The 17,893-nt window shown below is 41.9% G+C and overlaps 2 protein-coding genes and 1 pseudogene across 3 annotated transcripts; all 3 read left to right on the forward strand.

Annotated features, from left to right (window-relative positions):
* The first annotated feature begins 523 nt into the window (after nt 1-523).
* LOC140896629 (olfactory receptor 11L1-like) lies at nt 524-7,448 on the forward strand (annotated as a pseudogene). The gene is made up of 2 exons (XR_013634512.1): nt 524-809; nt 5,932-7,448. The product of XR_013634512.1 is annotated as an olfactory receptor 11L1-like (transcript).
* Nucleotides 7,449-11,420: 3,972 nt separating this feature from the next.
* Nucleotides 11,421-12,377, forward strand: LOC140896743 (olfactory receptor 6N1). The gene has a single exon (XM_073308791.1). It carries the CDS (start codon nt 11,421-11,423, stop codon nt 12,375-12,377), a length of 957 nt encoding a protein of 318 aa, XP_073164892.1.
* Nucleotides 12,378-16,036: 3,659 nt separating this feature from the next.
* On the forward strand, nt 16,037-16,997 carry LOC140897378 (olfactory receptor 5V1). The gene has a single exon (XM_073309944.1). The coding sequence runs from the start codon at nt 16,037-16,039 to the stop codon at nt 16,919-16,921; it is 885 nt and encodes a 294-aa protein (XP_073166045.1). The 3' UTR covers nt 16,922-16,997.
* The last annotated feature ends 896 nt before the right edge of the window (nt 16,998-17,893 follow it).

The raw sequence follows: 17,893 nt of genomic DNA on the forward strand, positions 1-17,893 counted from the left end.
CGGCGGGAACCTCAGACACTAAAACACCATCATCACACTCGGATGGGTATCGGAGGTTCTCTGATACAGATGCTACATTTCTTTAAAGTACTCATTAAAAATCAACTGTAACACATTACTGTATTTACTTGTAAGTTCTCGGGCAGTTCATAAGAGTCGCAAACAGTAGAGGGACATTGTAATTAACCTAAAACCAAGCACTGCAGACACTGAAAAGCTGAGCTAAGATTACATTGAAAAGAAAGCCACGTTTGTTCCAGTAAGAAATGTCCAGTTAGGCAACCGACCAGCGTTAAATCTAAACGAAACGATCCTTAAATCTAATCAGGATTGACTCAAAACAACAATTACCTATGTTTTCTTACTGAAATGAAAAACAGTTTAATACAATCTGGAAAAAAAGAAATATTTTGGGTGGATTTTTAGCGATTTTGAGTAGGTGCACAGACGATAGTTAAGGTTTATAAATAAGGTTTTTGAAAGGCGTAGTTTTTAAAATGTCGAAATAAAACTTGAAGGGCTCTGTGTAAGCTGGAAGTTTGTCTCTCTCACCAAGGGCAGTGGGACCAGTAACAGATATGCCCGGACCCGCCTTGTCTCTCTGAAACAAACCTGAGGCCGTGTCCGCACTGACGAGTTGACAGCAGCGTAGCGGAGCCCGCCGCTGAGCGGAGCGCTCCCGTAGCCAGGTTTTGCGGACGGAAGTGCGAGCATAGCGTCGGTGTCAGAGGCCCTCCGGTAACCAGCCCCGTGTGGCGATGGTGTTTCAGTCTCTGTGGTCACCAATCAGATGAAACGGAACGTTAAAGGCAGGTGTTTCTGTCCCCTTCCTGCTGCGAGCGCAACGGGGCCCGGCTCTGGAAGTCTCCATGAGCTGCGATCCGCGCGGCGTCCCCGGAGGCAGTTCCAGGAGGGCGGGGCGATTCCCCGCCCAGCCCGGCCAGGGGCCGCGTTGCCCTTTTCACTTGGCTCATTCCGAAGGCTTGGCCCGGAGCCGTGACACAAGGTTGTGTGAGCTGGGTACACGCTGGGAAAAGCCCTGAGTGGGGGGACTCAGGCAGGTGCAGAGAGGGGAGCGGAGCCCGGAGGCCCTCCAGCCTGGCTCGCTCCCTCCCTCCCCTCTCCACCTATTACCTTGTGTACCCCGCTGCGGCTGGGCTGAATCTCGCCCCAGGGGGCCCAGCCGAGGGACACCCCGTCTCTCTCTCGCTCTCCCGGGGGTCTCTCCCGGAGTCAGGGTCACCGTCCACTGACGGAAGAGGTGCCTGGAGGTTGCGGGGAGTCTCGCTTGCTCAAGCGGAGATGACCCCCGTCCAAGGCAGAGTGGCGCCTGCCGACACGCCCCGCTCCGGCGGGGTCTGTACACCAGCTACCTCGTCCCTGGAGCGCAGGGTCTCGCCTCTGCCCACACGGAGGGGAGCCCTCATTGCTCAGTGTATAACAGGGGGGTCGCATATAGCCTCCTGTACAACAAGAGCAAGAGCCTTGTGTCCAGCAAGTATAAATGGGACTGGTTCCCCCCGAGCTTTGTCTGTGGGTCCAGAAGCCACGGGTGGGCGCCGCCCCTCACTCCCAGACTGGGGTGGCCGCATGGCCGGAGTGAGACTGCTGTCCAGCCCCGTCCGCATGGGGCACAGAGAGAGGGGGGTTTGCTGAAGAAGCCCTTGCCCCTGTGATGATTGGGGTTGACCAGATGGCCTGATTTTATAGGGACAGGCCCGATTTTTGTGTCTTTTTCTTATATAGAGGCTCTTATTACCCCCACCCCTCCCGATTTTTCACACTTGCTATCTGGTCACCCTTATAGCGATCATACATCCCCCATATAGGAGGAGCAGCTGAGACATGCCCATATGATAACAGCAGGGGGTCCTGAGAAAGTCTGGCCTCTGGAAAATTCCTTCCTGAACCTAAACCTGGTGATCAGTCTCACCCTCAGCAGGTGAACAAGGCCCAGTCAGGCATCTGGAAAGGACTGACTGGGTCTACCCCAACTCGTACCCGATAGGGGTGGGGGGGGGGATTGTTAAAACTGTCCACACACACACAGTGCGGGGGCGGGGGGCAGGGTGGGGACGGACTGCTGAGAAGCTCCTCAGCTGTGATTGGGCGCACGGGTCAGGTCCCATGGTCTCTCACCCACCACATTTCAGTTTCAAAGTTCACATCTTTTTTATTTATTTATTTATTTACCTCTCTTCATTTCTTTTCCTTTGAGATTCAGAATAGGTGTCTAGTTTTCCTCTGAGGGCGACATGTGTTGGCGTTGTCGGTTGCTGCTCCATGGGGGGTGGAACGACCACGGAGGGAAGTAGCAGCAGTTTCGTCACATGGAAGGAACACGGGTGTTTATTCCGTCTGGGATCATAAATGAGCTAGTCCCTTTCCCTTCCCTCTCATCTCAAGTGCCCATCGCGGGCCAATGGTACTTGCTACCCTTCTCGTATGGGGGATGAACAATGCATCCAAAGAGACATTAACATTGTGTGGGAATGGATGCAGGACAAAATGATACAATTAAGGCAGTAAAACCAGGCATTATGGGTAGGGTCTCCTTCCATATATAGATTCTGAGTTAGGTAGGTTAAAGGAATCAGGATAGAAAATAGTCTTGTTGGACCATATCCTGATGCAAGAATCCAGAGTCCAAAGGTTGATGTCTGCAATTCAAGCTGCCCCCTTCATCCCCCGACTGGTGCCTCATCTTAGAGGTGGAAAACTTCCTCTGTCATTTTCTAAAGTTTAATGTCTGTTAATGTCTGTTCATCAGATTTGGAGATGGAAACCGATGTGATTACTTTTGAGGTCATTTTGGGAGTGATTTTAAAAAGGTATCGGGAGCCTAGTTGGATTTTTCAACAGCATTCTCTAGTTTTTCTTTAGTTTTTGGTGCCTTAGGGTGTTTCTGAAAATCCCCCTATGCACGTTAATACCTTTAAAAATGGCTATTTTTTGTTAACTGAAATCAGAACTTTGCTATGTGTGTATATATGTCAGTTTAACTTTTTAAATAAAAATAATTGATATAAAATAAAAATTAATGTATAATAATGTGTATACATAATATGATAAAATAAACCAAAATAAAATATCACCACTTTTACATGGCCTTCACTCAGTGTTTTGAATACATTATATCCTTGCTCAACATTTGTTTCATTTCAAATTACTTTTTTTCAAAAATGAAAATTTCACTAAAATTGTTTTTTTTTTAAATTTTCCCCCCAAATTTATTTAACAAAAAGTATTTTTCAGTGTGTTTAAGTTTGGGGTTTTCTTTCATTCTTTCACTGAATACCAAAAAATGAAAACATTTTGGTTATCCAGTTTTCCAAAATTCCATATTTTCATGGACAATTTTGATGTTTCCCTTTCAACATTTTTCATCCAGTGCTTGCTACAGTAAAATGCCTGTCATATATGATTGCTGAGAAAATGAATTAATTGTTGATTTTAATAAATCATTTTGAGGGAAAAAGGAATGTTTTATGGCTCCAACTCAGGATAGACTTTAAGGATGTGCTTAACTTTAAATATGTGCTTTAAGTCCTTTCTAAGCAAATTCAGTGACTATTTAAATCAAGAGGAGTTTTGCTAAGATTTCACCCATTAACTCCAACAGGACTTCAGAACATGATTAAAGTCAAGTCCATAGTAACTTGTGTCTTGAATGTAATCATGATTTTTTTTTTAAATCAGGATCTATGTACTTTATGCTAATTATCTTATTTTCTTCTCCTAACGGGATAATGCTAAAGACACTGAATAGACAATGATAACTTCTCTGAGTAATTTTTAAACCAGCCTAGCAAAGATTTTATATTGTTTAGGTTGGTTTAAAAACTTTAAAGCAATTATTTTTTTCTCTATTGAATTCTATAGGCTTCTAGAGTTTTGTTTTTTAAGAGAAACTTTACTAGTTTTATCTCTAGGCTTTTAGTTTAAATGTTCAGGGGCTTTTTATTTATCTTATTAGTGATTGCTCGTTACGGAATCATTTATAATTATTAAGATGCAGAGGAAATTTCATTATAAGCCGTAACATGGGATTCTCAAATGGGGCCCTAAAGAATTTAGGCTCGCTACTGCTACAGAAATTAAATGGGAATTAGGGGTAAAATTTTCAAAAGCACCCCTAAGCAGCTTAACATTCTAAATCCCATTTTCAAAAGTCACCTAGGCACTCAGACACACATTTTAAGGGTATGTAGGGTGCCTAGTGTGGTTTTCAAAAGCACCTATATCCCTAACATCTATTGATTTAAAATACCTTTATAATACCTCAATACCTTTAAAACTCTGGCCCTTCGCCTAAGTCTTATTGACAGTCAATAGTACTAAGGTTCCTAAGTCCATTGGGCTATTTAAAAATTTGAGTGTAAAGTAGATGCAAAAATATTACCATTGCTGCTGGAGAATAGAAACATCCAGTCTGGAATTTCCCCCCACAACTTTTAAATCCCTTTGCAAAGGAAGGAGAGAGCAAGGCTCATATACCTATATAGAATTCAGTGCTTTCCGTCTGGATGTTTTGACTGGAAGGTCTGTCAAAATATTATTTTAGACTGATACAATTTCAGTCTTGAAAGCAAATTAGATGCCATTGATATTATTTTTACTAATATGCATTTGTGCTGGGCTAATAAAATGTTGTGCATATTGAAACTGAGAGAGAGAGAGAGAGAGAGAGAGAGAGATCAGCTGCTTTAAGAAATTTTTGTAAACACAAGATGATCTGGACAATGAATAAAATAAACAACAATATTTTTCCCACCAGTGCAACCAAACATATCTTTGTGTTTCATGGTGTTCACATCAGGTATCCCCATCAGAGCTAATTCTGTGGCTGAATTTTAGAAAGAACAGAACATTTGTATGATCTGTTATAATATTTTCTGCAATTCCAGCTGTGCCTTTGATAGTGATGTATCCTGTGGAAACCCTGCATTTGAAGAACACTTCCTTGTCAGGTTAAAAAGTGAAACATCAGCGAACCAGATTAGACTGTATTTTATTTTATTTTACTTGGGCTGTGCTGTGATATTAATTCCTGGCATCAGAAGTGTAATCTCATTTTAGCAGCCCCTTTGTTCTCTAATATATCAGGACTCCCATTGGATGGGTTTAATCCTCCATCCCCATGGAAATTTTTTCATTTTTCATTGAAAAAGCCAAAACCTGAAAATTGTTTCTTTGGTGGAGAGTGGATGTTCTGGGATTTTCAGCAACTGAATGCAAACCTATTTGTCAATGTACTAAATATTTTCAGCCAAAGGCTGCTCAAAATTGAAACATGTTCATATTTAAAAAAAAAAAAAAGTTTGGGGTTTACAGATTTCAGACGAAATTTGGTGAAAATCATATACTTTCCATGAAGACTTTCAGTTACTCCAAACCCCAGTATTCCATTACAAAATCTTAATCAGTCCTAATCCAAAGGGAAATGAAGCCGTTTTCTGATTTTTTGAAGTGTAGTGGCGTTTCCAGAGACACACAGTTTTTCTTTGCTCTGTTAGTGAAGAAGATAGGTACTCACATCTTAAATAACATATCACAGTAGTCCTGATACCAAGCAACCTGGACAATTTCCTGGAGGCTTGATCAAGTAACAGAAAATTATAGAATTGTAGGGCTGGAAGGGAGCTCAAGAAGTTTTCAAGTCCAGACCACCTGGAAACCAAGGAAACCTGGACCATCCCTGAGAGCTATTTGTCTAACCTTTTCTTAACCATCTCTAATGATGGGGATTCTATGAAGAGAGGGCATAGATTTTTGAACATTTCTGCAATTAAACTGATGACATTTCAGTTCACTGCGATATTCAACTTATATTGCAGAGTTTGTTAGTTTTCATCTAGTTCGACAATGAATTGACTTAAAAGTTGAGTTTATCTTTAAAATATATTAACAAGTTTGCTTCATTTCCCCTAGATACATCCCAGGGCAAATGCTAACTGTAGAAATCAAACGTCCATTGAGGAATTTGTCCTCCTGGGATTTGGGAATCTCCCTGAACTTCAGATTCTTCTCTGCTTCCTGTTTCTAGTGATCTACATGGTGACCATGGCTGGAAATATCCTCATTGTTGTGCTAGATGTGGCTGATCAGCGCCTTCACACCCCTATGTACTTCCTCCTGGGGAACTTGTCCTGCTTGGAGATCTGCTACACCTCCAGCATCCTGCCCTGGGTGCTGGCCAGTCTCCTCACGGGGGACAGAACCATTTCTGTTAGTGGCTGCATGACACAATTTTATTGTTTTGGTATCCTAGCAGCCACAGAATACTATCTGCTAGCAGTGATGTCTTACGATTGGTATCTAGTGATCTGCAATCCACTCTGTTATGCCACTCTGATGAACGGCAGTGTTTGTTTCCAGCTAGCGGCTTGTTCCTGGACAAGTGGCTTTCTGAGCAGTACCACAGTAATCATTTTAATGACTAAAATAAAGTTTTGTGGCTCCAATGAAATTGACTATTTCTTTTGTGATTCCACACCCATCATAAGACTATCCTCTACTGTTCCCCAGTTTCTAGAACTCACCATTTTCATGGTCTCCTGCGTCAGGTGACTAGTCCCATTTCTATTCACATTGGCATCCTACGTTTGCATCATCAACACCATCCTGAGAATTCCTTCCACCACCGGGAGGCAAAAGGCATTTTCTACCTGCTCCTCTCACATTGTCACTGTCACAACATTTTATGGGACTCTGATTATTGGCTGCATGGTTCCAATTGCCCACCATTCAAAGGACTTATACAAGGTATTTTCTGTCTTCTAAACAGTCCTGACCCACATGGTCAACCCCCTCATCTACAGTCTGAGGAACAAAGAGGTCAAAGAGGCCCCGAGAAGGGCTGTCAGTAAGTTTCTGGCTTTTGCAAGACTTCAGACTGTAAAATTAACAGATCTCTGTCAGTGACCAGAGCAGGAGATTCTGGAAGACTGGCACCTCTCCCCAATCAGCTAATTTTGATCTTTGCAGTTGTAAAATAAGATTGAGATTTTTAAAAGGGACTTTAGGGGTTAGGAGCACTGTATTCCATGCTTTGATTTTCCAGAAACTTTTGGAGGGTTACTTAGGGTGATATCTCAAAGGAGTTGAAGGGAGTTAAACACCTACATTGGAGTTAATCACCAAAGGGATTTAATCACCTAAATTGGAAGTTGGGAGTCACCTAATTCCTTCACATTTCTTTGAAAATCCTGCCCTAAAACTTTGGCAGACACGGATTTCACTGAATTTTAGGACTGATACTTGCTGCTGCTGCCTTTAGGGAGCAGTATTCGTATGGTATGCTTTGGCTGATATTTTTCTTTTCCAGGTGATGGAGGATAATTTGGGGAGAGGGGAGAAGGAAGGGGGAAACAATGATTGCATGAGTGAGAAAAATAAATCTGAATTCAAATGCAATGTTAACTGTTGTAGATGCCTGTGGAATTACATCATGCTTCTCTTTGCAAATCTAATAATAAAACAGGGCAACTGCATAAAAGTTTGGGTCAATATTTTTTTGGTCTTTGAGTCATATTTTAAGGTCAGAAGGGACTCTGATCTAGTCTTCATGACACAGGCCAAAGAACGTGACCAGCCATCTATGTTTCCCACTCCCTCCTATCTGGACTTTTCAGAGTCTCTGATTACCCTAGATTTACTGAGCTGGTCAGTGGAGATGCACTGATTCACAGAAACTCTGGACTCTTTCTTTTAAGGCATATTTCAACATTGTGGGCCTGATTCAACACTGGCTTACTTAGTCTCTATATATGCTACTTTTCATTTGAATCAAAGCCTTCTGGTAGAGGAAATTCTTTCCAGCAGTTTATAGATAGACCCATTGTGACTGAGATTTCCAAAGAAACTAGGAAGACTTTCTAAAGAACCGGTAAATAACAGGCCACTAAATTTCACCCAGTTACCCCTGTGTTGAGGCCAATAACTTACAGATTTATAAATTACCAATTTATAAATTTATAAATTTACCGATGAAGTGGGTATTCACCCACGAAAGCTTATGCTCCAATACATCTGTTAGTCTATAAGGTGTCACAGGACTCTTTGCTGCTTTTACAGATCCAGACTAACACAGCCCACCCCTCTGATACTTATAAATGTATAGATTCCGGGGCTAGAAAGGACGGTTGTGATCATCTACTCTGACTTTTTGTCAGTCACTTGCTGGTTTTAACTGGAGTAAATGGTGGATTCTGTGTAACTTGAAATCTTTAAATCATGATTTGAAGACTTTAGTAACTTAGCCAGAGGTTATGGGCCTCTTACAGGAGCGGGCTGCTGAGCATCTCTGGTCTGTGATGTGCAGGAGGTCAGACTAGATGATCATGATGATCTCTTCTGTCCTCAAAGTCTGTGAGTCTAAGACTCTACTTGGCTCTCTCACACATTCACTGTGTGTCTTGGAGATGCTGTTGAATCTCCCCTTGCCTCAGTTTCCCTTGTGCATAATGATGCACTTGGATGCTGGGAGAATAAATCCATGAATGTGTGTGACACTCCCTGATGCCACATTGATGGGCATATTAGAGCCTAGATAACGAAAAATGTGAAGTCACTAAGATGTGTGTGTGTAGACATTTGTGTCTCCATAGCAGTCTGGGACCTGAGGCTAGGCTTTTCACGAGTGTCTACATGATTTAAGAGCACAGGTCCACTTGAAAGTCAGCGGCATCTCGGAAAATCCCAACCATGAACTGTACACTGAGTACATGAACAGGTGTCACACCCTCCCTTTCTCTGGCCACCCTGAAGACATGGGTGAGGGACTCCACTCTTTTTTTTTAAAGAGTCTCCTAAACAGCGATTGGGTGGGAAAATCTGCAATAGGTTTCTTGTAAGCATCTCTTCTTGGACTGTGGCACCATAATTGGAGGTGACCAGTGACCTCATCACCTGCATGTAGTAAGGAAGGCCATTTCCTTGGAGGATAGAAATTTGCCTCCATTCACTCTGGTGTTTGTACCGTCGACAGTGCTAGCATGTTATTGAGTTTTCCTTCTCATTAATCAATGTTAGCATCAAGGGAGATGTCGCCTTCCCACAGAAAGGATAAAAGTGAAATCTTGAGAGGGTCTCTCTTGTAGGAACTGGGCACAAGGCAAATAGCACCATATAGAACACTCGGAGTAGATCTCTTTCCTGGCACTGTTAAAGAACGTGAAGCAGATGATGGTAGAAGATAAACTGCAGAACCAGTATCCTGGTCTCTGAATCACTGGGAAAAGGGGCAGTATCTGAAAATCCGCCTCACTTAGAACAGATTTAAAGGTAAAACATTTCCACCATTTCTGTTTCAATTAAATCATGGGATTTTGAAGTGGCAAACATGAGCTTCTCTGCACCGTACTCCGGCCACCTCACCGTGGTGGTGGGGAAGAATGGTCTTTAACGGGCTAGGAATATTCAATGTGCTGTGTCAAAACTATGTCTTATCATGCTTCTTCTTCTCCGGAATCACTGGGAATGTTGATGAATGTGAATAATTGACTGATCTGAATAATTCCATAGACCAGATTAAAATGAGGAGTAATTCCATTATTATATGAAACAGAATTAAAAGAACATACACAATTCAAGAAGGTCTGAAAAAATAGAGAAGAGTTCAGAGATAGATAGATAGATAGATAGATAAATGTGTATGGGGATAGGTCTTTCTTTCTTTCCCCATACACCTCATCTATCTATCTATCTATCTATCTATCTATCTATCTATCTATCTATCTATCTAACCATTTCCATATACCTTTCTCCTCCCCCTTTTTCTCTCTCTTTCTGTCGTCACTATAGACTTACTGCAGAGTCCAAATATTTTTTTTTAATCCAGAACATTGAGCTGAAAACTCTAGCTATAATCGCAGACTTGGTGTAATCCCATTTAAATCAATACAATAGGTTCTCTCATTTAAATCAGTGTGAATCAGGGGTGACTAATTTCTCCTTGCATTCACACTGGAAGTAATGGAGTTATTCTCAGGGCAGTGGCCAAGAATTTCAAAATTGTCTAACCATTTTGTGGTACCTAAATATTAAGAAGGCTGAACTGAGACAACTCAAAGATGCACTTTCTGAAAACCGGATGCCTTGAACATATTTCAGGCAGAACATCCAAAATCTATGGTCCCTTCTTGACCACGGTATGGAGACACAACCAAATCAAAATCCTAAAATTCTCCCACCATAGTAAGAGGAAGATCCTATAGTTGGACAGGAATATAGGAATGGATCCAGAATGGAGGAGTTCAGTGGTCCATATAATCAATAGCCTCTATTTGACAGTGGTCAGTATCAAATGCTTCTGAGGAAGCAAAGGAATTATATAACACATTTCTTTATTATCCCAGACAGATATTCATTGCTTTATGCCCTGAAACAAAGGTATTTATTTTGTTTATGAAACTATAGATTATGTAATGTACCTGGACATATTCTGATTATTCAAATCAAAATCCAAGTCTTGTGTTGATATTAAGACTGGTCCAAAACTTTCCATCCAAAGTTTTCTGTAAAATTGAGATTTTGATAAAACAAGGGCTTTCACCAAAAGGCTCTGCTTTCCTGCAAAATTCTTTCATTTTTACATGAAATGCCAAGAATACAAAATAAGAGAGAACACTTTCAGGCAAAAACAGGAAATGTTTTTTTGGTGTTGAAAAATGTTCAGTAATTTTCAGTCAATTCAGTGGCCAAAGCAAAAATAACTGACAAATATTTTTTTAAAAATGTTTTGAGGTTTTAACTTTTTTTTTCAACTAAAAATCAGCATTTCCTTGGGAGAAAATGTCTGTTGACATTGTGAGGGATGGGACACTGAACAAAACACTCCTCTGATCTTCTTCAGTGTGTTCCATTTTATAATGCCTAAGTATAATGATGTTCAACACTTCAAAAATGGTGACGAGAAAAACAAATATATTAAAAGGGAGAGATAGGGAGATAAAGAAAGAAATCAGGATTGAGAGGACAACTCTTAGAAGAATTGTGTCTGACCCTCCTTTAAAGAATGGGTGACATTAGGGGTTATTAGTTCATAATGGTAAATGTTTATCTTATGAAACAAGAAAAAAAACATGATAAGTAGTGAAGCCTCAGCCTAGGAAATTATTTCTGCTGTAAAATATTTGGAGTTTAGGGTACCACTGAGGATTTATAAAATTAAACTTTCAGAGTTCTGTCAGGGGTATGGATTGGTAGAGAATTTGTTGATCTCTTGGAGAAGGTGGGAAACTAGAATGTGCATGATCCAAAACAGAAGGTCAGAGATGCACCAGCGATATGGACACATCACCAGAAGGGGAAGTAGAGGACTCAGCATTTGTGCAATGAAATAGAAACAGTACATTGAAAAGTACCCTGATGTTCTTCAACTGCCAGTTCAGTTTGTTTTCTCTTTCAAGGTAGAACCCATGGCAGACACAGAACTAGGAAACAAAACGGCTGTCAAGGAATTCATCCTCCTGGGATTTGGAAAACTCTCTGAACTGAAGAGCTTTCTCTTCCTGCTCTTTCTACTGATCTACATTGTGACCCTGGCTGGGAACATCCTCATTGCAGCATTAGTTATGGTTAATCAGTGCCTTCACACCCCCATGTACTTCTTCCTGGGGATTTTGTCCTGCTTGGAGACCTGCTACACCTCCAACATTCTGCCCAGGGTGCTGGCCAGTCTCCTGACTGGGGACAGAACCATTTCTGTTAGTGGTTGTTTTGTACAGTATTATTTCTTTGGTGGCCTGGCAGCTACAGAATGTTACCTCTTATCTGTGATGTCTTATGATCGGTATTTAGCTATATGTAAACCACTGCATTATGGAACTGTTATGAATGGCAAGTTTTGCCTCCAGTTAGCAGCAGGATCTTGCATCATTGCCTTTGTGGTTGTCACCATATTAATATGTTTGATGTCACAATTAACTTTTTGTGGCCCCAGTAAAATTGACCATTTCTTCTGTGACTTTACCCCAGTGGTCCAACTGTCCTGCAGTGATACCTACTTGATAGAACTTGTTGCTTTCTGTTTTGCTTCCATAGATATCTTTCCCCCATTTCTATTAACTCTGACATCCTATATCTGTATCATAGCCACTGTCGTAAGAATCCCATCCACTACTGGGAAGCAAAGGGCATTTTCCACCTGCTCCTCTCACCTGATTGTAGTTACAACCTTCTACGGGACCCTAATCATGGTGTATGTCGTACCAAAAACACATACACTGAGAAACCTGAACAAAGTGTTCGCTGTCTTCTACACAGTCCTGACTCCAATGCTCAACCCCCTCATCTACAGCCTGAGAAACAAAGAGGTCAAGGAGGCTTTGAGGAAATCTCTCAATCGATTTGTGGCTTTTGTGAGAATTTGGTGACACTGAGCTAACTCATTTAGGTTACACTAAAACGTGATACCCTGAGCTGTGTTTTTGAATCTGAAAGGCAATCAATCAATGTCTTGTTCCCTATCATAGTCTTGGCAATTTTGGTTCACTCTTAAGAAACCACTGAAATAAGCACCATCTCTGTCTGCGGCTTTCAGGATGGTGTTTTCAGGAAGATCACCGATGGATTGTAGTTTCTGTACGAGTTTTCTCATGAAGTTGATAGATTTCCACTCCATACGGCTAAATTCAGTGCCTTGCATGACAGATTTCAGAGGAGCAGCCGTGTTAGTCTGTATTCTCAGAGTAAATGTGGGAAGATAAAAACACAAAAGAGTAAAGTTCAGAGAGAGAGAGAGAAGCAACCAGCTTTACCATAAAAGTTATTTATTGAACAATAGTGATAACTACACAAGGAGGGCTAAACCAACATAACATACATTATTAAAGGTTAATACCTGAGGTAGAAAGGAAAACAGAGAGAAAGAGTACTTGTGGCACCTTAGAGACTAACAATTTTATTTGAGCATAAGCTTTCATGATCTACAGCTCACTTCATCGGATGCATTCAGTGGAAAATACAGTGGGGAGATTTATATACATAGAGAATATGAAACAATGGGTGTTACCATACACACTGTAACGAGAGTGATCACTTAAGATGCCCCATCATCTCAGGCATTGGCACCCTGACAGCAGGATTGTCTGGCTATGTAGACTCCCTCCTCAGGCCCTATGCTACTAGCACTCCCAGCTGTCTTCGAGACACCATTGACTTCCTGAGGAAACTACAATCCATTGGTGATCTTCCTGAAAACTTCATCCTGGCCACTATGGATGTAGAAGCCCTCCACATCTACATTCCACACAAAGATGGACTACAAACCGTCAGGAACAGTATCCCCAATAATGTCACAGCAAACTTGGTGGCTGAACTTTGTGACTTTGTCCTCACCCATAACTATTTCACATTTGGGGACAATGTATACCTTCAAATCAGCAGCACTGCTATGGGTACCCGCATGGCCCCACAGTATGCCAACATTTTTATGGCTGACTTAGAACAATGCTTCCTCAGCTCTCATCCCCTAATGCCCCTACTCTACTTGCGCTACATTGATGACATCTTCATCATCTGGACCCATGCAAAAGAAGCCCTTGAGGAATTCCACCATGATTTCAACAATTTCCATCCCACCATCAACCTCAGCCTGGACCAGTCCACACAAGAGATCCACTTCCTGGATACTACAGTGCTAATAAGCGATGGTCACATAAACACTACCTTATACCGGAAACCTACTGACCGCTATTCCTACCTACATGCCTCCAGCTTTCATCCAGACCACACCACATGATCCATTGTCTACAGCCAAGCTCTACGATACAACCGCATTTGCTCCAACCCCTCAGACAGAGACAAACACCTACATGATCTCTATCAAGCATTCTTACAACTACAATACCCACCTGCTGAAGTGAAGAAACAGATTGACAGAGCCAGAAGTGTACCCAGAAGTCACCGACTACAGGACAGGCCCAACAAACAAAAGAACAGAACACCACAAGCCATCACCTTCAGCCCCCAACTAAAACCTCTCCAACGCATCAGCAAGGATCTACAACCAATCCTGAAGGACGACCCATCACTCTCACAGATCTTGGGAGCCAGGCCAGTCCTTGCTTGCAGACAGCCCCCCAACCTGAAGCAAATACTCACCAGCAACCACACACCACACAACAGAACCACTAACCCAGGAACCTATCCTTGCAACAAAGCCCGTTGCCAACTGTGTCCACAGATCTATTCAGGGGACACCATCATAGGGCCTAATAACATCAGCCACACTATCAGAGGTTCATTCACCTGCACATCTACCAATGTGATAGATGCCATCATGTGCCAGCAATGCCCCTCTGCCATGTACATTGGTCAAACTGGACAGTCTCTACGTAAAAGAATAAATGGACACAAATCAGATGTCAAGAATTATAACATTCAAAAACCAGTCGGAGAACACTTCAGTCTCTCTGGTCACTCGATTACAGACCTAAAAGTTGCAATTCTTCAACAAAAAAACTTCAAAAACAGACTCCAAGGAGAGACTGCTGAATTGGAATTAAATTGCAAACTGGATACAATTAACTTCAGCTTGAATAGAGACTGGGAGTGGATGGGTCATTACAGAAAGTAAAACTATTTCCCCATGTTTATTCCCCCCCCCCACACACTGTTCCTCAGACGTTCTTGTCAGCTGCTGGAAATGGCCCACCTTGATTATCACTACAAAAGGGTTTCCCCCCCTCCCTCTTCTGCTGGTAGTAGCTCACCTTAAGTGATCACCCTCGTTACAGTGTGTATGGTAACACCCATTGTTTCATGTTCTCTATGTATATAAATCTCCCCACTGTATTTTCCACTGAATGCATCCAGTGATGTGAGCTGTAGCTCACGAAAGCTTATGCTCAAATAAATTTGTTAGTCTCTAAGGTGCCACAAGTACTCCTTTTCTTTTTGCGAATATAGACTAGCATGGCTGCTACTCTGAAACCAGAGAGAAAGAGGGTGATCTCACCCATTCCATGAGGTTTGAACTGGTCAGGATTCCCAGGTGATGGTGGTAGCTCTGGGTCCTGAGTACTGGAGACAGGCAGTGCCCCCAGCACGATCAGTCAGGAGAAGATGGAGTCCCATGGAACTGATGCATAGTTTGGATCTAAGCATCAGAACACTTACTTGGGCATAGGTAGGGGTTTTAGTAGAGAAAATACAATGATTCAAGGGAGAACACTAGATTTGTTTATGGGTAAACTGATGACTTAAGGGTTTTCTTTAGGCTAGATAATAGAAGCTGATCAGTCTTGGCTATGGGTGGTGTTTTCTTCCAGGGAGCTTACAATGCAATTAGGCTGCTTTAGTATTTTGGATATCAGTCAAGGATTTATTACTAGAATTGGTCTGATAATTGCTGAGCTGGGTGTGTGCAGGTGTCGGTTCATTAACATCTGGAGCAGAGAGTCCCATGATGCAGTGCATCCCAATTTTTCTGATCCCAGAGTTCAGTGCGGTTCTCTGTTTTCCATTCTGTATGCAAATTGAAATGTCTCCCTGTCCCATCTTTCATGCAGATGAGGCTAGGGGAGTTGTCTCTGTTTTCCATTCTGTATACAAATGGAGATGTCTTAATCTTTTCACCCTTGTCAGGAGGGGTCTAGGTTTGTCTCCCATCCAGCCTTCATTGCTCTCTGCAAACCTTTTCTCTGATCGATTTTGGTTCAACAAGAGACTGGTGGTGGTGGGGGGTGTCTTTCATGAGTCAGACAGGCTACATACTACATCCTGGTTTCCCAAAAACACAGAGCTGACTGGTATAACCCCATGGAAAATGTTGACTTTTCACTGAAAAAGTCACAACCTGAAAATTGTTTTTTGGTGGAGGTGGGTGTTTTGTTTTTTGAGGAACTGAATGCAAACATATTTCTCAAAGCACTAAATATTTTCAGCCAAAAGCTGCTCAAAACCAAAACGTGTTCTGATTTTAAAAAAAGTTTTGGATTTATAGATTTCAGATGAAATTTGGTGAAAAGCATATAGTTGAGTTTATCTTTAAAATATATTAATGAATTTGCTTCATTCCTAGGTACATCCCATGGCAAATGCTGACTGTAGAAATCAAAGGTCCATGGAGAAATTTGTACTCCTGGGATTTGGGAATCTCCCTGAACTTCAGATTCTTCTCTGTCTGCTGTTTCTAGCAATCTACATGGTGACCATGGCCGGGAACATCCTCATTGTTGTGCTAGATGTGGCTGATCAGCACCTTCACACCCCCATGTACTTCTTCCTGGGGAACTTGTCCTGCTTGGAGACCTGTTATACCTCCACCATCCTGCCCAGTGTGCTGGCCAGTCTCCTCACGGGGGACAGAACCATTTCTGTTAGTGGCTGCATCACACAATTTTATTGTTTTGGTATCCTAGCAGCCACAGAATACTATCTGCTAGCAGTGATGTCTTATGATCGGTATCTAACAATCTGCAATCCACTCCGTTATGCCACTCTGATGAACGGCAGTATTTGTTTCCAGCTAGCGGCTTGTTCCTGGACAAGTGGCTTTCTGGGCAGCATCATAGTAATCATTTTAATGACTAAAATAAAGTTTTGTGACTCCAATGAAATTGACCATTTCTTTTATGATTCCTTACCCACCATAAAACTGTCCTTTAGTGATACCCAGCTTCTAGAACTCACGATTTTCACGCTCTCCTCTGTCGGGTCACTGGTCCCATTTCTATTCACATTGGCGTCCTACGTTTGCATCTTCAACACCATCCTGAGAATTCCTTCCACCACTGGGAGTCAAAAGGCATTTTCTACCTGCTCCTCTCACATTGTCACTGTCACAACATTTTATGGGACTCTGATTATTGGCTACATGGTTCCAACTGCCCACCGTTCAAAGGACTTACACAAGATATTCTCTGTCTTCTACTCTGTCCTGCCCCCACGGTCAACCCCCTCATCTACAGTCTGAGGAACAAAGAGGTCAAAGAGGCCCCGAGAAGGGCTGTCAGTAAGTTTCTGGCTTTTGCAAGACTTCAGACTGTAAAATTAACAGATCTCTATCAGTGACCTACAGCAGGAGATTCTGGAAGACTGGCACCTCTCCCCAATCAGCTAATTTTGATCTTTGCAGTTGTAAAATAAGATTGAGATTTTTAAAAGGGACTTTAGGGGTTAGGAGCACTGTATTCCATGCTTGAATTTTCCAGAAACTTTGGAGGGTTACTTAGGGTGATATTTCAAAGCAGTTGAAGTGAGTTAAACACCTAAACTTCACTGGAAGTTGTGTCACCTAATTCCTTCACATTTCTTTGAAAATCCTGCCCTAAAACTTTGGCAGACACAGATTTCACTGAATTTTAGGACTCATACTTGCTGCTGCTTCCTTTAGGGAGCAGTGTTTGTATGATACGTTTTGGCTGATATTTTTCTTTTCCAGGTGATGGAGGATAATTTGGGGAGAGGGGAGCAGGCAGGGGGAAACAATGATTGCATGAGTGAGAAAAATAACTCTGAATTCAAATGCAATGTTAACTGTTGTATGTGCCTGTGAGATTACATATTTTTTTTCCTTTTCAAATCTAATAATAAATAATAATAAAATAGAGCAACTGCATAAAAGTGTGTGTCAATATTTTTTTGGTCTTTGAGTCATATTTTAAGGTCAGAAGGGACTCTCATCTAGTCTGCATGACACAGGCCAAAGAACTTGACTTGCCATCTATGTTTCCCACTCCCTTCTATCTGGACTTTTCAGTGTCTCTGATTACCCTAGATTTACTGAGCTGGCCAATGGAGATACACTGATTCACAGAAACTGGTGCTCTGGACTCTTTCTTTTAAGGCGTATTTCAACATTGTGGGCCTGATTCAACACTGGGTTAGTTAGTCTCTATATATGCTATTTTACATTAGAATCAAAGCCTTCTGGTAGGGGAAATTC

This window comes from Lepidochelys kempii, chromosome 13 (genome assembly GCF_965140285.1).
Source record: "Lepidochelys kempii isolate rLepKem1 chromosome 13, rLepKem1.hap1, whole genome shotgun sequence".
In the NCBI taxonomy this organism is placed as follows: domain Eukaryota; kingdom Metazoa; phylum Chordata; order Testudines; family Cheloniidae; genus Lepidochelys; species Lepidochelys kempii.